Below are 19,172 nucleotides of genomic sequence, written 5' to 3'. Positions count from 1 at the left end.
ATTTTTTTTATGCCCCACGAACAGTTGTCACCCACGTTGCAAAAAGATCCCTCGGTGTTGTGCAGCATCGCTAATTAACCAAGATAAACATACAAATGTAAAATATATAATCAAAAAAAAAAAATGCTACGCTTACCTTCTTGGCGTCTCAACAGCGATTTCAAAAGTTCAGGCAGATCCAGAGTGTAAGTAGTCCAATGTGTTGATAACATTTCAAGATAACATAATGAAATGGCCTTTGTATTTGTTAACCTGGATATGGCATAGTCCACGACCTAAAATTTGAAATGACATTTGCCTCGCAACCCATTTGCACCGATAACTACGATAAAAATTGTCAGAGAAAGTGCTTTCCACATGAAAACCCCCTCAAAACTGGGATTTTCATTGGGGACTGGAGGGTGGGGGAAGGAGTGTTCAATTTTGGGTCGCAACCCTGGGTTTGTGAATCCCTGGCATACAGGCTGGAGTCAGGATTGGAGGATGATGAATCGACAATTTAAGGTATGCTGATAAAAGCAGCCAGGAACAATTTAACTTTATAAAACTCACATTTTCAATAACTTAACTAAAGTTTCACAAATCCGATGTAACAATAATGTTACATACAAACAAAGCCTCCATTACAATTTATATTGTTCTAGTGAGGTACCCATGCTATCCACCTGTAAGAGGTCATATTCAAACAGATAATGTGGAAACGGCGAATGCTAAACCATGAATCAATAAATTCCATATTCTTGTGCCACCTTCAGTCGAACGTCAGGCATGGACAACATGTTTGTGAAGGACTTTTTTTTTTTCTTTTTCTTTTGGATACTGAATCGAGGCTCGTGAAAGAGCTAACATTTATTTCACAAACAAATCAACCAGACAAACAAAATATATAAAAAGAGGGAGCGGAAGACAAGATGGGGAGAGAAGGGGAAGCACACAAACATAACATTTGAGAGCAGGGAGATGTGTGGGAGGGAGAGGGCTTGGGGGGAGGAGGCGTGGGAAGGGGGGGGGGGGGTGGGAGAAGTATAAAACACAAGGACACCAAGGACTTCCAGGACAGAAGTTGGTATTTCAAAAAAGTGGATTTGGGGTGAAATTAGCGGGGGTAGAAAAGATCAAGGTTTTGGATGGGGGAAGATAAGAGAGGGTGGTGAACAGCTGTTTTAAAGACCTGGAGGGTGGAGTGGGATTGAAGAGAGTGAGGGAGTTTGTTCCAGAGGCAGGAGAAAAGAGGAATGAAGGAGTGAAGGTGAGCAGAGAGTCTTGATTTTGGCAGTTTAACCATAAGAGGGTTGCTGGCAGATCTTGTGCGACCTGTAGGAATATGTGGGGGACAGAGCCCAGAGAGAGCTGGGGGGGGGGGGGGGGGGCAAGGCCAGAGAGGAGTCGGTAGAAGACGGAAAGACCACCAACCTGCCTGCGGTGAGTGAGTGAAAGGCCCTTGGAGTTAGCTTCATCGCGGGAGATTCCAATGATTCTGAACACTTTGGTTTCAACAGCGTGAAGACGAGTTAGGTGTGAGGCAGGAGCACCAGCCCATAGAGGGGAGAGCAGTATTCCATTGAGCTGCGGATGAAAGCCTTGTATGTGGTGAGGAGCTGAGGTGTACCAAGGAAGGACTTCGCACGACGGAGGATGCCCAGTCAATGACTGGCTTTGGAGGCCAGATTTGAAATGTGGTTATGTGACTGACTGACACACACTGACACACACACTGACACACACACTGACACACACACTGACACACACACTGACACACACTGAACACACACTGACAAAGTCACACTGACAATGTGACTTGGTTAAAAAAAAGTACCGATTCTGAACGTTGGTATAACCAGTCAATGGCGAAAGTACAAATGGGGAATCTGAAAATGTCATGAATGGAAACCCTCACGTCATTTCCTCATTCTGCTTTAAACTCAATATCTATATTTTCATTCCAAACAGCATCATTCATCATTCCAATCACAAATTAATACTACTAGGGCATGCCCGTACTATATATATATCTAAAAGTATATCCCCCCCCCTCTATTTACATGCAATGGTTTGGTCCAAAGCTAACGGCTTGTGAGTACGGTGACAATCCCCCCCCCCTCTATTTACATGAAATGGTTTGGTCCAAAGCTAACGGCTAGCGGAGTTTGGTAAAGAAATCGCCATAGCGTGCACAAATGCGCAGGAAAGCGAAAGAATCGCAAATTAGTTTTAATTAGTTTTAAAACATAGTTTAACGGCAACATAGCGGCAACATAGTTTGCCAACGTGAAATAAATGAATACGCTCTCAAATGTGCCAAAAAAAAAAAAAAAACGCTACCCGTACGCTCTACCCCGCCCGTACGCCCGTAAACAAAAAAAACAACGCTCTTCGCTTCCGCCCTTCGCTCTGACTGAATTGGGAGAAATAATGCGCATAAGAAATCGAGAAATTATTATTTTCTCCGGAAGAAATCGAATTACGTACCGTAATGGCGCACGCGCTGGGCTCATCATCAGCTCACTCTCACATCGGCCACGCCTACGCAATAACGCGTTCTGTGATTGGATGCCGGAAGTGCAGTCCTCACTGTCCGGAAAGTCGTATATCGCAGTTACGATGAATCGCAAATTAGTTTTTATTAGTTTTAAAACATAGTTTAACGGCAACATAGTTTGCAAACGTGAAATAAATGAATACGCTCTCAAATGTGCCATCCGAGGCAGAGTGTGTCCGCCACGTTCGGCACACGCGATAGCTCGCTGCTCTCTGATTGGTTGAATCGTTTTTTGGACATAGCTCGGTAAGTAATTGTCCGATTAATATGAAACCTTGAAAAGGCACATCCTCGGGTCCCCAGCAATATACCTGGCAAGTTTCAAGTATATCGGACCGGTAGTTGTCGAGAAACAGCGGTCACAGACATACAAACAAACAAACAAACGTACAAACAAACATACACACAGAGATTACTGGAATTATAGATAGATGGTATTAATATATCAAAATATAATGTTAACTCACGGTTGCATTGAGATATTATCAAACCAGCGACCTATTATCATCTGTTCACTTCTGGATTCAGGAGCAAGATCTGTGTCAATCACATTTCAAAATCATAGTTGTATTGAGGAATTTCTCCCACCTTCCTTACGACACCCGCTGGGACCCAAAATCCACCAGAAGGTTATTATATATTCTTTTTAGTAAAATATGCAATTGTAATGGTTACTAAATGCTGTGCTGCTGTCATGTGACCAGATCCTCAGCTCTGATTGGTGTATGGTTGTGAGGACATACACACGGACAGACAGCATTGCCCTCCGGGCTACGCCGTAAAAAGAGTTGGACATGGACAGATTGGCGATAGACAAAAGGATCACTGGAATGGCTAAGAAGATGTCAGCTCAACTGGGACGGAGAATGAATCAACATTAATGCTCATGACCAAGGACACTACACTAATGGCTTTAAGAAGATGGCAGGACTGAATCAATCAAACAGGTGTAAGTTTTGTAAGGTACAAACCAAAAGCACGAGTCACCTCCTATCAGGATGCAAAAACGCATGTCAGAACAGCTATAAACCCAAAGGCACAACAAGGTATGTAAGAGTAATCCATTGTCACATCTGCAGAAATTTCAATATCCCAGTTCCACAAAACTCGTGGAAAAATGAACCAAAAGCGATCATTGAAAACAAGGACATAATGCTCAATTATGACCTGAGGTTCCCATCCTCTCCAGCTAGAACAAAGAAAACAAAGAACTGACTTCAGACATAGTACTCGGATAAAAAAAGGAAAATAAGGCGTTGATGGATAAGGAAGAAGGTGAAAGGACATAGACTCAGAATTCATAAAAGTCATAATTATTATAGTCATAATTATAGTCGGAAATTCCAAAAAATAATTAATGACGAAGACGAATGGTGTGACGAGATATTAATCTGCAAAGTGTGAAGGAGAGTGAGATTTATTTTGTTCTGGTTTGAACATCCTTATCACCTGGTTTGAACAATCCATCACTACTTGAAAGATTAAGGTGGAATGCATTTGCTTATGCCTGAACATTTTTTGCATTGCAGATGGTAAATGAATTGATGGAGGCATTTTCAGGTGATTTTGAAGATGGTACAAACGGGAAAGGCAACAATTGGAGTTTGTTTCTCATCGATCGAGGCAAGTTTTTTTTATTCATTTATTTATTTCTGTCAAATTTGATTTGTATGAAGGAAGTTTTATTGTAAATGCAATACTTATACCTGCCACTTCCTATTATAATTGTGCATTCCCCCCCCCCCCCCCTCTCCCATTCCCCTCCCCCCCCCCTCCCCCCGATTATTTGCTTCCGCTATATGCCTGGTGTGCAGATGTGGATTTTGTGACACCCCTTTGTTCTCAAGTGACTTTTCAGGGTTTGCTGGACGATGTCTTCACCATAAAATGTGGTGCGTGTATTAAATATAGAAGATGATGTAGAACTTAAGAATCACAGCTTTTGAATTTTTACTCTTTACTTTGAAGAGTATAACGCATTTTTGGTGTACAAGTCGATGTGGAGTACAAATCGAATTTGGCTAATTCACCCATTTTCCTTTCCTTAATTCAGAGATAAATCGATTTGTGGTACAAGCTGAAGCAAGCTCAACTACAGTAGTTAGAAAAACTGTCAATGGTCAGAACAATAGAGGTTAAATTAATTCCTCTCCTACACTCGCAATGCCTCACTGTATATGGAACTTCAAGGGTCAGGAATATTAATGAGCTGTTTTGTGCATATTATTTTAACTACTTTGTGGGATGACCTTTTGGATAAATTAGGAATGTAAATAGTTTTTCAGCATGTTTGTTGTTACTTTGAGATGACATGGTAAGAATGGATACATATGATTAGGATCAAAAGGGATGGATCAAATGTAATTGGTGAGCGTGTGCTCATTATTGATTGGATAATTTTGTCATTGAGCGGATTAACGTTTAATTTCTCACCCAATTGGCAAACGTTCCAGTAGATTATTTCTGTAGTGTGTTCTGTTGATAATTATACAATTTATTTGAAAAAAAATTCCCACTTTGCAATTTTAAAAATTCTACAATTCATTGTCATAAACCATCCATAAGTCAATGCCTGAACTTTTGGGGAAAAAAGTATAAACTTCAAAAGTCTATAGTATATAACCACCTTTAGAGGCCATTTTTCCCCGCAAAGCGGGGGTTGGCCTTTTTCGGGAACCGTGGTTGTTGTTGTTTTTCGGTCCCCTTTTTGAAGCAATGTTTTACGGCCGGATGCCCTTCCTGACGCCAACCCGTTTTGCCGCCTTTAACGACAAACAGGGAATTACCAGTGAACTGGTACTCAATTAGCCGACCTCGGAAGGATGACAGGCTGAGTCAACCCCCCTGGCGTTAATTCAGCGATCGACCGGGATTCGAACCCAGGATCCTTGGATCGTAAGCCGGCACCCTAGCCGCTAGCCCAACACCAGGGTTATCTATCGACGTATATCGTCGCCAAAAGTATATCGACGCCAAAAAATATGGTACATTTAAAATTGTGTTTTTCCTTTATTGATCTTTTTTCATTGTTGTATAGGAACATTGCGACGTTTGAGATGTGTGAGTATTGAAAAAAAAAAAAAAAAAATGAAGCACTGTTGTGACGTCGCTGGTATCCAGTGTTCCAGGAAGTGGTGGTACTTCCGCCAAGCTCAGTGGCTGTGCTTGGTGGAAGTACCACCACTTCCTGGAATACTTGTCTATGTGTGAGTGGCAGCTCCATTGCGAGCCTTAAACCTTGTATATAAGTCAATTTTTGATAATAATTGATGGTTGAGGTTTTCATGGTTAATTGAGTGCAGCATTTATTTTCCTTTTTTTGTGGAAAGACCTTGGTTATCTTTTTTGCAGTCTGCATTTGATTTATTTTTTTTCTTCAAATATTACTTAACATTTGTTTTTCATACCCTTACTCAATGTATTATTCTGTTTTATCTCAGAACACTATCTGTGGTAACCTGTGTGTTGCCCATTGTCACCATACTCGACGTGAAGCCATTTCTACTTCGTTCTACGATTGGTCTTTACGTTTCGATGAACCTCCCGATTAACCGTCTCCATTTTGGAATTAAAAATAAAAATCGTCTCGATATTAAAAAAACAAAAAAAAAACCACCTTTAGAGGCCATTTTTCCCCGCAAGCGTGCACCGGAGTTTCCCCGGAGCGGGGGTTGGCCTTTTTCGGGAACTGTGGTTGTTGTTGTTTTTTGGTCCCCTTTTTGAAGCAATGTTTTACGGCCGGATGCCCTTCCTGACGCCAACCCTTTTTGCCGCCTTTAACGACAAGCAGGGAATTACCAGTGAACTGGTACTCAATTTGCCGACCTCGGAAGGATGAACAGGCTGAGTCAACCCCCCTGGCGTTAATTCGGCGATTGACTGGGATCTCGATCTCGATATATCAGATGGAATTTCTTTACGAGTAGCAAAAAAAAAATGCAAGCACATCCATGCTTTCTGCTTTCAGTACAAGTGTGTGCGTATTTGATAACCTTCGTCCAAATGATCTTTTTGGGAATCTACAATAAAAAATGTTGCCAAAATGTTTTTTGTTTGTATTTGGTGAACGAAAACAAATGTTTGTATTTTTTGTTTTTTGGATGAAAATCCCAGTATTCCTTTAACTCTATTGTGTAAGCATTAATGATGCACTAAACCTGCACTAAACGTCTTGGCCAATTTGCTTTCTGTGTGTAGGAAGTGTGGAGTTTGGATCTGAAGTAACAGGATCTGAAAAGAATGTGAAGATCAACCTTGGATCTGGTGACAAGGTGATGAATTGATTCACTATTTATGCAAAGGAGAAACCAGGAAGTCTCTACAACATAGTTGCATCTCTATAATTGTGATGCTTATATTATTTCACCCATGAGGAAAATGTGACATTTTACTGTCTGCACTGACTTTTGAATTTTTTTTTTTTAACATCTTGTGTTCAGAGAGGAGTTTGACAATACAGTAGACTTTGTTTCTAGGGAACCCAATATTGCCAAACACCTGCTTTGTCAGAACATTTGATCAATGTACTCGCAGGTTTGCAATGCATATTCACCCGAAACCAGTGGACGCTTATTCAAGGAGAAAACAGACAAAGGTTTTGGGGCATTTTGTTCCCCCTAAAATGGGTAGCCCCAACTAATAGTAATAGTATAAGAGTACTAATAGTATAAGAGTTAAGGCCCAGTTGCATTGAACTTTGTACTTGGTCTCAGCCTAGAACAATGAATGAATGATCGTTTTGAGGCCATTTTTCCCCGCTAAAGCGGGGGCGGGGGTCTCAGCCTAGAACAACGTGTTGAAATGCTAAAGATGTGTGACTGACATCATGTATGTGAAATTGGAAGACTGTGTACAAAGATCTGTAAAACCTTATTAATCACAAAAAAAAAAAACTGTTTGCCAACTGGAAGGGAAACAAAGCCGTCTTCTGTCAAAAGGATTGGGCTGCCATCTCTACTACATCTGATATTTATACTGCCTGGTAATACTTTTATGAAAGCCATCCCTCTGTCATGCAGCTGTTTCTAACAGCTCTTCCACGAGCCTCGACTATGTATTTTAAAAAATCCCGTCTGTGGCTATCGTGTCTACCCTCTCAGTCCTGGTACACTAAATGTTCTGGCAAGGCAGTGGTGATCAAGCAGCGTGCTCTCTCATTGCTGAAGGCTAACATCATAGAGGGCAACTGTGTGTGTGTGTGTGTGTGTGTGTGTGTGTGTGTGTGTGTGTGTGTGTGTGTGTGTGTGTGTGTGTGTGTGTGTGTGTGTTTGTGTGTGTGACATGTATCACAGTGACTTTAAGGCTGTGTTGTTGAAGGAAGCTTTGACTAGGGTGTTGGGGGTGGGGAGGGGAAAGTAATTACATCTGCATAGACAGGGACGTGGCAACCCCACCAATCCCCCCTCCCTCCCCCCCTACCCCCCGAGTGTTGAAGTTTAATGATAGAGTTCTTTGAAATAACTGTACACTTGCACATTTTCATCTTTAGGATTGCCATTCTCGTTTCAGTGCAGTCCATATTCTGAAGTAGTTATTTGGTCTATGACGATTGTATAACTACAAATCAATTGCCGTCTGATTTTATGATTATATTATCATTATCTAGAGATGAGTCCAAAAGGTCTACTGAGATATTGCTTACAATTTATATTTATTTATAAGGAGGCATCCCATGCTGTTTGGTATATTTTCCATTTTCTCAATTGTTTGGGAATGGTACTATGCTAATAACCAAGTACCTTGTAACCACCTGCAGGTGTTTGCAGAGATTTGCGACCAGCATTTCTCAAACGTATTTGGATTCCTCAGCAGCAAGGCAAAAACTCTACAAGCTAGCTACGATGTGAGTAGCATCGATCTGCTCTTTAAATTTAATTGCTGGCAACTAATTTGTCTTTTTTAAACTTCAGAACATTCAAATTTAACAAATTACCAAAGTTACTCCTTCCTATCCCATCATTATTTCTTTGTTTTGCATTTGTTACCCTTGCCAGAGTAGAGGGCATTGCATTTGGGTCTGTTTATCTGTTTGTGTGTCTGTCCGCACGGAATGTGAGTATGTTTATTAATTATGTAGTATTGGGACATGAGTACGTCTCTTAATTATGTACTCCAGGAATGTGAATATGTCTTAAGTACCATTGGAACGTGAGTTTGGCTTTTAGTTATTTACCATTGAAATATGAGTATGTCTATTAATTACGTACAAGTGAAACGTGAGTACATCTATTCACTAGTACTGCACTTGGTAGAGAGCATACCTCTGCCAGGCTGAACAGTTTACGTTTTCTATCCACTGATAGGCCAGATCTGCGTCCGAACCTTAACCAAAATCGAATCAGCTTGTTCTTGTCACCGAACCAACTCATCCACCAAATTTCTTCCGAATCCAGCCATATCATTTTGAGATATCATGCTATATATTGTTTTGGCCCTATCTTTCAATGGTGAAAAATCATTAGCAATTAAAAATTTCTCGTATCTGGATCTTCACCAAAATCGAATCAATTCATCCTTGTTGCACATCCAAACCTGTCCATCCCAATACATCCACAAAATCCGGCAAATTTCATCCCAATGCATCCACAATCTTTTGAGATATCCTGCTCAGAGACAGACAGACAGGCAGGGGTGACAACATAACTCCCGTCCACCTTCGGTGGCGGAGGAAATTATAATTATAGTAATAAAATAGATTTAAGGAACCAGCTCATGCACAGATCTTTCCTACCGTAACTTGGGCAGGTGTGAAGAGGTAGGATGGTGGAGAAGACAGGGTCAGGTGGAGACGTTTTATTGAATGGGGAGTTGAGTTTGAAGCTTTGCTCAAGTGCCATTGAATGTCCAAAACTAGAACAACACTCTTCAATGTCACGGCATCAACCGATATGCCTCTGCCCACATTATTACATCATTATACATACTTGCACAAAGTTTGATTTAAATCCCTTCAGCTGTTCTCAAAGTTTGATGACCTCTGACCTTTGACCTCTTGATGCTATTATCCAATCAGTTCATCTTTGCATCATATATACCCATACCAAATTTGTTCAAAATCCCATCACTTACTCACAAGTTGACATGGCAACAAAATTTTTACTTAACATGACCTCTGACCTTTGGTCTTTGACCTGGTGACCCAAAAATCGAATCGATTCATCTTTGCCTCATTTATACATACCTGCACTAAGTTTAACTAAGATTCCTTCAGCTGTTCTCAAGTTCTCGTGGAAACGAAAACCTATCACGGATGGAAGGATGGACAACCTGAAAACATAATGCTGAAGCGCGGTGTTACGCGCGCTGCTTGTAAGCAAGGAGGAAACGGACAACGCGGTAAGTTGTAAGAGTCTTTATTCAAGAGCTCCACTGTAACACTGGAGCGTTCCGGGCTGCGCGCCCGGTGTATATCCCGCGGCCACGCCTACCCCTCGGGCGTGGCCGCCGCCCACTTGGCGCGCGGAATGATGTCATCACGCCAGTGAGCTTTCGTGTCCGCCACAATGCCTTCGTCGGCGGAGGCATAAAAAGTATGGAATAAGTCTGCATTATATGATGTGATGAGGACAATTACAGTTTGAAGCGGAGTTTGCCCTGGTGCCTGGATTTTGGACTCTATTAATGATATGGTGAACCCTAGTGAAGAATTCCACATTTTGACTCGAATAACAGAAGTGACAGGGCAAAAAGCATACGCCTTACAAATCTTCATAATTACGGTACTTACAAGTAGAAAGCTGAGAATGTAATTGAGGAAACAGATAAACAGAGCAAAGAGCTGTTTCGACCAAAACAGTTACAAATGCTGTTTTGTAATTAAACAAGATCTACAATCAATGAACCATAATGCAGGATCGCCAATTTTAAGTTCAAAAACCAATAAGAAGGTGGAAGCCATTTTATTACCTCCACCACCAAAGGTGGACAGAGGTTATGGATCACCCCTCTTTATCTGTTTTTTTATGAGCAGAATATCCCAAAAAGGTACGGACGGAGTGGGATGAAACTGAGTGGACAGGTTGGGTGTGTGACAAGGAACGAATCGGTTACATTTTGGTGAAGGGCCGCACCCAGATTCAAGAATTTTAAAAGTGATTTTTCACCATTGAATGATAGGGCCAAAACAATATATAGCAGAATTTCTCAAAAACATTTGGATGGATTCAGACGAAACTTGATGGAAAGGTTGGGTGTGTAACAAGGAAGAATTGATTAGATTTTGGTTCAGGTCCAAATCTGGCTTATTAGTGGGCTACAAAATATATACTGTTTAACCTGGCGGAGATATGCGCTCTACCAAGTGCTGTGCAGTGTGACATGACATGCCTCTGGAATATGAAACTTGCCTCCTCAGGGATTTTTGGCTGTGTCATGCTCCAACAAAATGAAAGAATGAAATATATGTTCTTTGAATTAATATGTGTAATAATTTGTAAGGAATATGTCAGGGTCTTTCTCACATAGTGACTTGGCTTTACCATGCTGGGATCCTGGTAAATCCTTCTTTACTCTACAATGATGGTGGTTGGAGATTTTCCTTTTTTTAGAATTGCCGCATTAAGTTCCGAATTCCGGCTTTTCAAAAATGGCAAGTCTGTACTTTTACAGCACGTTTTTTATTTTTGATATGTTCTTGTAGAAACGGCATGGTATGGACATCCGCAATATGAAGGACTTTGTCGCCAACGAGTTAAGAATGCTCAAGCAGCAACATCGCTTTCTCAGCCTCTGTGAGTTTCTGGGGAAAGTGGAAAATACAAAGAGCTCTGAAAACTATTTTCAAATTAGAATATTGTAATAAAATTCGACATCGTGCATTTAGAGATCAAATGATAAATTCATAGAAAACTGCACTTACCTTGTACATATGATATGTGTTGCACATTTGTGTTTTAGAGGAGTCAAAAAGTTTTTTCCCCCTTCTCAAAAGGGTTCAGAGCCAAAAAAAATGACCTCTTTTCCATTGATCTCTTAAGGTATTCATAGAATTAAAATAACTAGATGCTATTCATAGAATACTTACCCTGCACAGTCAACTTGGTGTGAGCCAACTCTTCTGATTTTGAAGGGGTTTTTTTCTTTGATTCGATATAGCTGCCAGATCACGTGAGCAATGACATCATAAATTTATATTCTCTAATATAATTGTTGCAGAGATCACACTCAATACATTTCAAACTGATCAGACTAAGCATTGTCCCTGTCGAATTATGATGTCAAGATGGTGCTGTACCACGTGATGTATGATGCAACAATTATCACTGAAATTCTACAGGACGAGATGCTCCTATGGTGAAAATTTCATGTCAATCGGACGGAAAATTGCAGAGAAAAAAATTCATACTGATCAGATCAAGCGATCAAGATATAGAGGTGCAACGTTTTTCTATTCTTCCAAGATGGTGCCTGTACCACGTGACCTATGACATCATAATTATATAAAATTTCTGCAGGAGGATTTATCATTGAAAATTTCTTACGTTGAGCTCCTATGGTCAACATTTCGTGTCCATCGGACCAACAGTTGCAGAGGAATGTTTTTTCATACTGATCAGATCAAGCGTTGTACTTGTCAAATTATGACGTCACAATGAAGGCAACGATGCCATCATCATTAACATATCTTATTCCCCATGGGGAGTACTTGACAATGAGCCTTGTTTCAATTTTTTCCATTGAGCGGTTTCAGAGATATAGAGGTACAACGTTTTTCCAAGATGGCGTCCATACCACATGAGATATGACGTCATAATTATGAATAAAAAAATTATACAGGCAGAGTTAAACTTCGTGTCAATCACAAATGTCAAAGATGGTAAATTTTAATGTGAATCGGGCAAACGATTGCCAAGAAAATAAATTTTAAAAATGCAGACACGCATGCACGTACGCCACATGTACACCACACACACACCACACGTATGTACGCAACCGAATGCCTAACTCTCCTTTTAACTTCGCAAGCACAGGGTAATGAGACACTGGCTGGAAAATACATACAAAAGGACTAACACATGTTTGCTGTGTTTTGTGGGCGCAGGACCGTTCCTCCATGATTGGAGGGAAACTTTGCATAATCTCTCTTCAATGCATTGATTGTAGTATTTAATGTCCTTTTTTTTTTGGTCTAAATTGCTTAAAATACAGATGCATGGCAAGCCAAAAACATTAATTCCTTGACCAATTTTTGACCTTTTACCCCTGTATAATCCCAGAAGCACCTACTATCTGAAATATTTCTTCGCATACCTATAGAGGCTCTTTGAAAGCACCTTTTACCAACTTTCATCTCTCTAGACTCAAATACAAGAAAACAAAGGTAACGAAGTGATGAAAAAAAACCTTTGACAGCTGGAAATCAGAAAGGGGACCTGAATTAGAAAACATAAAAATAGGTTCTGGGTGTAATGGACCAAGCTAGCACCATGCCAAATTTGAAGAGGAATTACTCAGAAGTTAGTGTATGGTGCTTTTAGGGGGGAAAGGTAAACAATTGCTGTAAATGCATAGTGCCATCCTCTCGTTTATAGATATTGGTGCTTGTGAAGTCATTATGAAGAAGAAGATGAAAGGGGATTTGAAGGAGCAGTTGAAGGTCGAGCATGGTAAGGAGCATCGCATGCACATTTGCAGCATGCTCACTATTGATCTGTCTATCCTAGCTTCGTTCCCTGAAAGATTCACAAAGTTATCGTGCCGTTGGACATTTTGCGACTTATTTTGCAGCGTATCAGCTTCCAATGATTAGCTTGCAAGATGAAGCAAAACGTCGAGAACTTTAAAAGAAAAACAAAATGATGGTAGAAATGAATGATCGTTTTAAGGCCATTTTCCCCGCAGAGCGGGGGTTAGCCTTGCGGGCCCCATGACAATCGTGGTTCCCTGTTTGAGGCAATGTTTTTATGGCCGGATGCCCTTCCTGACGCCAACCCTTAGTCACCTCTTACGATGTGCAGGGATACAGTGTACCTATTCTAAACCGGGGTACACACCGGGACAATTCGGATTGTTCAATTGTTCATTCAATTGTTACGGATCTCGGTTACGGCACTCCCCTTACCGAGGGGGGTTTAATCCCCTAGTCTATCACACTGGCCGTCCGAGTCCTGGAGCTATGACGTCACTTCCGGTCAGCGGTGAGTAGGGTTGTAAGCCCAATCCGTCCTACTAACTAATTACCAGTGCCTTCCGGTAAGTGAGGAAATGAGCCCCGCCCGAGCCGCGGCTGTAATGGACACGCCGAGCGAAGCGAGCCATGACTCAGGCCGTTAACAAAAGGACTAAACCCGACTATAGCGGTTGGCCAAATCGCGCCACAGGTACTCAATTGGGAAGGGACTAAAGCGATCGGGGGAAGAAGAAACCAAAGTAAAGGAATAACAGATATTTATTAATTATGTACACGAAATGAAGAGGAAACGAAAGAAGGGCATTTACAAGGAGAGGAAGAAGCAGGTACACAGGGCAGCCTTAAAACAGTCTTATATTATCATACGCCCCAAACAGAACAAACTGAAGAAACATGGTAGAGAAAAAAGTGAAAATAATTTGAAATGGTTCCTTCTGTCCTTTGCAGCTCTGTTCGAGGGGACGGATACGAAGCGATGCATCTCTTACATCGAGGAATGCATCAACAGGCAGGTGTGCTCTCTCACCCATTAATGTTGCTCAAATTGGGGTCACATGGGTCAAAACAGAAGATTTTTTAACACTCATTATTTAATATTGACACATTTGCCTCTAAGCTGCCTCGCCTGAGTTTGAATCCCGGCCCAGCTATAAACTGTCAGTTCGGTGTTTCACAGTCAGGGTGATTCATCAATGTGTGTGCCGTCCCTCGGATGGACGTTAAACCGGGAGTCCCGTCTGCCAGCATGGGCAAGTGGACGTTAATGATCCCATGGTGTCCTTCACAAAGAGTAGGCGAGTATCGCCGGCACATTCCAAATTACTGCCTGAACTAGGCGACGTCAGGCCTAGCCAGGCCGGTTCATGAAAGACTTGGGCCAAGCTACCCCTGGCCGACCCCACAAGGCGGGATCATAGTGGCTGTTAAAGAACAACAAACAAACATTTTATATTGAGTCATTCCTTCATGGTAGAACCTTTTGCTATCTTTCAACTTTCCTTTAGGTGGGTGGAGTTGGGATTTGCGATGGCCGCTATTGACTTCACTCAAGTTTAATTTGTGCTTTGTAAAGTTACAATCCACTGTCTTGAGAGAGTACATAATGATGTTGAGTTTTGTTTATCAGTGTCCTCTCCCTGAAGTCCTGCGCTTGCTGTGTCTGCTATCTGTTACAGAAGGCGGTGAGTTACGTGCCCAACGTTTACCTTTTTTTGTTTTATTTTTCTCCTGATCATCATTGCTGCTTTTACTAGTTTAGTTACTGCACTGTGCCATTGATCATCATTAAAACTTGGCATTGCACTGGGTTCATGCAATTTCTTTGTTGTAGGTGATGGTTTACAATTCATTCATTCATTACATACTCAGGGATTATCCTGGAGGATTTTAGCAATGAGAGAAAATCTCCCTGTGTACAAAACAATGAGATTTTTTTCCAAACACGATGGGATTATACAAAATTGTTTTGAGATAAAATTTTACTCGCGCTCGTCAAATCTCATTATTCTCGGGGTATTAATTAAAAATAAATATGGTCAAGAAAACACAGACTTGTGTGTTTCTTTCTGTATTCAAATAGACTATCTCACTCCCTATGGCTTTTATTGCATAAATGATGAACCATGCCACAGATACGTTTAACACATAAGTTGCCATGAATTAGCACATTTGATCACATTTAAATATGCCACTTCCTGTTGCCGAGGTGATATGCAGAGCCGTCAAAAATGGAGTGTAGGGCGTCATTGTTTTAGGATCCAAAACTCTGGCTGTTACACAGCTTGTGATGTACAGCAATGTCTGTACTCTCGTCCGTCATAATTGTAATGGCAGGTGACTTGTGGAGCTTCTCGCTGACGGATTTGTCAATTGTTGTGGAAATGGCATCCAGAAAACCACAGGCTGATTTATAACTCGCATATGTCACATGTTTGTTCACTTTTAAATTCTCCAGATTTGGGGTAGTAAGCTCTGACAACAAGGTCAGCAAGCTGTTATACTTAGACAGGGGAATTACTTTCTTCGACATCCAATACACCACTTTCAGACACGTCAAAATACTTTCCTCTTCTTTTGATTTAGCCCCCTCAACCGTGAGTTGAAGATTTCTTCTCGCCAGTGGTGCTGCAATCGCTCGTTGGTGATCAGATGACGATATATGTCGGGTTATTGTAGTCGATTTGAAATTATTTGTACCTTGACTTAGACTGTTGACTAACTTCTCCAATCTACACAGTGAACAATACATTTTGTTCTTATCGGCATCATATTTCAGCCAGTCTCCGAATTTAAGGACCCAGCTGTCTTGAAACGTTATTAAAGTTTTGCCGGAAGTAGCTGTCTGCACTGTGGTGGCCCTGGCCACTGTCCCGCTTTCGCCCTGCACACGGTCACTAGCTGGATCATCCAGGTTGTCCTCAGTGTTAGAACTACTGCTGGTAACTATAAAGAATCGTTTTATACTTTGCCCATCAGGCTGTGGTTGCGGAGGTCTCTTTTTCGGCGGCATTTTCAGAAAAAGCGTAATCCAGAAACTACTGCAGACAGCGAACACGTGGTTGCCGAAAAGCCGTCGTTTAATGCCGCAAAACATTGTCACGGCTACCGTAAAGCGTGAAAGCGAAATTAAAATGGCTACGGTCAGTTTACAGTTTAGAATAGCTTCGTCTTTGACAACTTCCATACCTGACAAAAGCAGTAGTAAGTACACGATTTGAAACTGTTTTGCCTGAAAACTATACCGCGACAACTGGCACGCTCTATGCGATTTTTTTTATCGCTCTGGCCAAAATTGTATGCGATATTTTCCAACTTTATGCAAGAATATCGCGGAATCGCGGCCAAAGTCAATCCCTGCATACTCCACCATTACCGTAAAATTCGGACTATTAGCCGCAACTTTTTCCCTCAACTTTGACCTCTGCGGCTAAAATAACGATGCGGCTTGTTTATGGAATTTTCATAAACTTGGAGTGAATGAATCCATGATCAGACGTTGGAGAAAGCAGAGGGGCGAACTTTCTCGCTGCAAAAAGTCAACAAAGGCTTTCAGAGGTAGGAAATGCCGATGGCCCGAACTGGAAGACGAACTTGAAGACTGGGTTAACACACAGAGAGTGGATGGTCGGGGTGTTTCTACTGTTCAGATTAGACTCAAAGCAAGATCGATCGCTGCAGAAAAGAAAATAGAAGAATTTCAGGGCGGGCAGTCATGGTGTTTCAGATTTATGAAACGCAAAGGTCTTTCTGTCAGAGCACGAACGACTCTCTGTCAACAACTCCCTCCTGACTTCGAAGAAAAAATCGCAAACTTTCGGAACTACACGCAGGAGAAAATAGCAGAGAACGTCATTGCTCCGCAGGACATAATTAATATGGATGAGGTCCCTCTGACCTTTGACCTACCTCTCAATCGGACTGTAAACAAAAAAGGCAACCGTGATTGAATTTGTGCTTTGCGCGCGTCTGACAAGTTTCTGTGGCTGTCGAGTTTCTCACTTTTTGTGGTTAATAAATGGTTGCGGCTTATAAACCAGTGCGGCTTGTGTGTGTTTAAATTCCAGTTTTAAAAAAAAATTAGGGGATGCGGCTTATATAACGATGCGCTCAATAGTCCGAAATTTACGGTACATTGATAAACGCACTGTAAGCACATTTTAACAGCTTTTCCATGTCAATGGCCAACCCATGCTGGTACGAGGGATACTCTACAAGGAATTCCTGCTTTTAATTTATCCAGTTTTGTTTCCAAAATAGCTTCTGGACAAACATAAAAATAGTAGGGTGTACTTAAGTCAGGTATTCTATCCTACTGTATTAAATCAGGCATGTGTGTCTTCTTCTTCTTTTTTGAGGTTTAATGGCGCTTTCAGAGCCGCGAGGCTCTATATACGCCACGCACCCTAACATCCAAACAAACCAACCAGGAGGTTAACACGAGAAAGACTAGAGCCTCACACTGCTAACCCCGTCTCTTTGATAAACTTTAAAACTGTTCTGCAAAACCCAGGATGTTTCAGATCCAGCCAGCAAAAGGCTTCCGGCAGACCTGACCACGTGATCCCCATTCCGCGGACAGAAAGCTGAAGACGAGATCTAGCATTATTATAACGCGGACAAAAGGAAAAGACATGGTCCAGATCTTCGGGAACCTTACACCGATCGCACCACCCCGAGGGATGGCACCCAATCCTGTGAAGATAAAAATTGAGAAAACAATGTCCAATTCTAAGGCGAGATAAGATAGACTGCTCCCTGCGAGGGAGCCGGGGAGATGAACCCAAGGACGCGATCGATGGATGCACCTTGTGACACCACCTCCCCTTAGGGGAGGAGTCCCACTGACTTTGCCATATAACATTAATTTTCTGTTTAATTAAATTAGAGAGGTCTGCCTGGCCTAGCGGAACCGGGGTTTCAAAATCCAGATTGAGGGCGCGTTTGGCCGCCTGATCACACACTTCGTTGCCTGCAATGCCCACATGGGCCGGGACCCAGCATAGATCGACGACCGTGCCCCTCCAATGGGCCAAACCCACGAGATGAATTACCTCAAGAACCAATTCGTTCCTACTGCCAGGCTGGAACGACCTAAGCGCAATCAGAGCCGGGAGGGAGTCGGAAAATATGACCGCGCTGAGGGGATAAAAGTCTATAATCCATTCAAGAGCCAAAATAATTGCATAAAGTTCTGCCGAAAATACCGACAGGTGGTCTGAAAGCCTGAACGCCTTGGTCACCTTCACATCAGGGATGCAGAAGGCAGCCGCAGTACGGCCAAGACCCGGATCTTTGGAGCCATCTGTATAAGCATGGAGAGATTGACTCCAGAACTTGTGAATGAATTCCACAGCCATGTTACTTGTCGCGACGGGATTGTCCCTGTCTGTCATACTCTGTAAATCCAAGTGAATTCTTGGAACCACGAGGGTCCAAGGCGGCCGTAGGGACACTTTATTGGCTGTGTTTACCGGGGGGAGGTCCAACCCCAACTCCTTAACCGCCCTAACACACTTGAGACCAAAAGGGGGAAGCCGACGGAGATTACCGAGAGCATGATACTCCCAGAAATCCAGGAACAGAGAACTGCCAGGATGATTTACCCCGAAGGAAATGCATTTGGACCAGTATTTGAGAATAGACACTTCCCATCGAAGTGACAAAGGCAGCTCACCCGCTTCAACCAGGAGAGCACTCACTGGAGAGCTTTTAAAGGCACCAAGACATATGCGGAGAGCTTTGGACTGAACTCCTTCCAACCTCCTCCGGATGGACAGGGACATGTCCCAAAAGGCTTGACACCCGTAATCAAAGTGCGAACGTATTAGAGCTCTGTACAAGATAAGGAGGCTATCCTGGTGGGCACCCCAAGAAGTACCCGAGATACAACGGAGAAGGTTGAGACCCTTCGAGCACTTAGCTACAAGTTTGGCACAATGGGCATTCCAGGTTAAGCCCTTATCAAAGATCACCCCCAAAAAGGGGACCACCGGAGAGACTTTTAGG

General features: G+C 42.1%; 1 protein-coding gene across 4 annotated transcripts in view; it reads left to right on the top strand.

Annotated features, from left to right (window-relative positions):
- The window catches only part of VPS33B (VPS33B late endosome and lysosome associated), a 104,003-nt gene that overhangs the window by 20,829 nt on the left and 64,002 nt on the right, over positions 1-19,172 (top strand). For all 4 annotated transcript variants that reach the window (XM_078782467.1, XM_068123484.2, XM_068123487.2 and 1 more), the window contains exons 9-16: positions 4,069-4,162; positions 4,354-4,431; positions 6,737-6,810; positions 8,295-8,381; positions 11,178-11,268; positions 13,069-13,143; positions 14,115-14,179; positions 14,794-14,848. In XM_078782467.1, the coding sequence (XP_078638593.1) occupies positions 4,069-4,162; positions 4,354-4,431; positions 6,737-6,810; positions 8,295-8,381; positions 11,178-11,268; positions 13,069-13,143; positions 14,115-14,179; positions 14,794-14,848 (619 nt within the window). The remainder of the gene's footprint in view (positions 1-4,068; positions 4,163-4,353; positions 4,432-6,736; positions 6,811-8,294; positions 8,382-11,177; positions 11,269-13,068; positions 13,144-14,114; positions 14,180-14,793; positions 14,849-19,172) is intronic.

This window comes from Myxine glutinosa, chromosome 7 (assembly GCF_964187855.1).
Source record: "Myxine glutinosa chromosome 7, kmMyxGlut1.1, whole genome shotgun sequence".
NCBI lineage: Eukaryota > Metazoa > Chordata > Myxini > Myxiniformes > Myxinidae > Myxine > Myxine glutinosa.
Note: the sequence above shows the minus strand (reverse complement) of the source record. Positions and strands in the feature narration are given on the sequence as shown.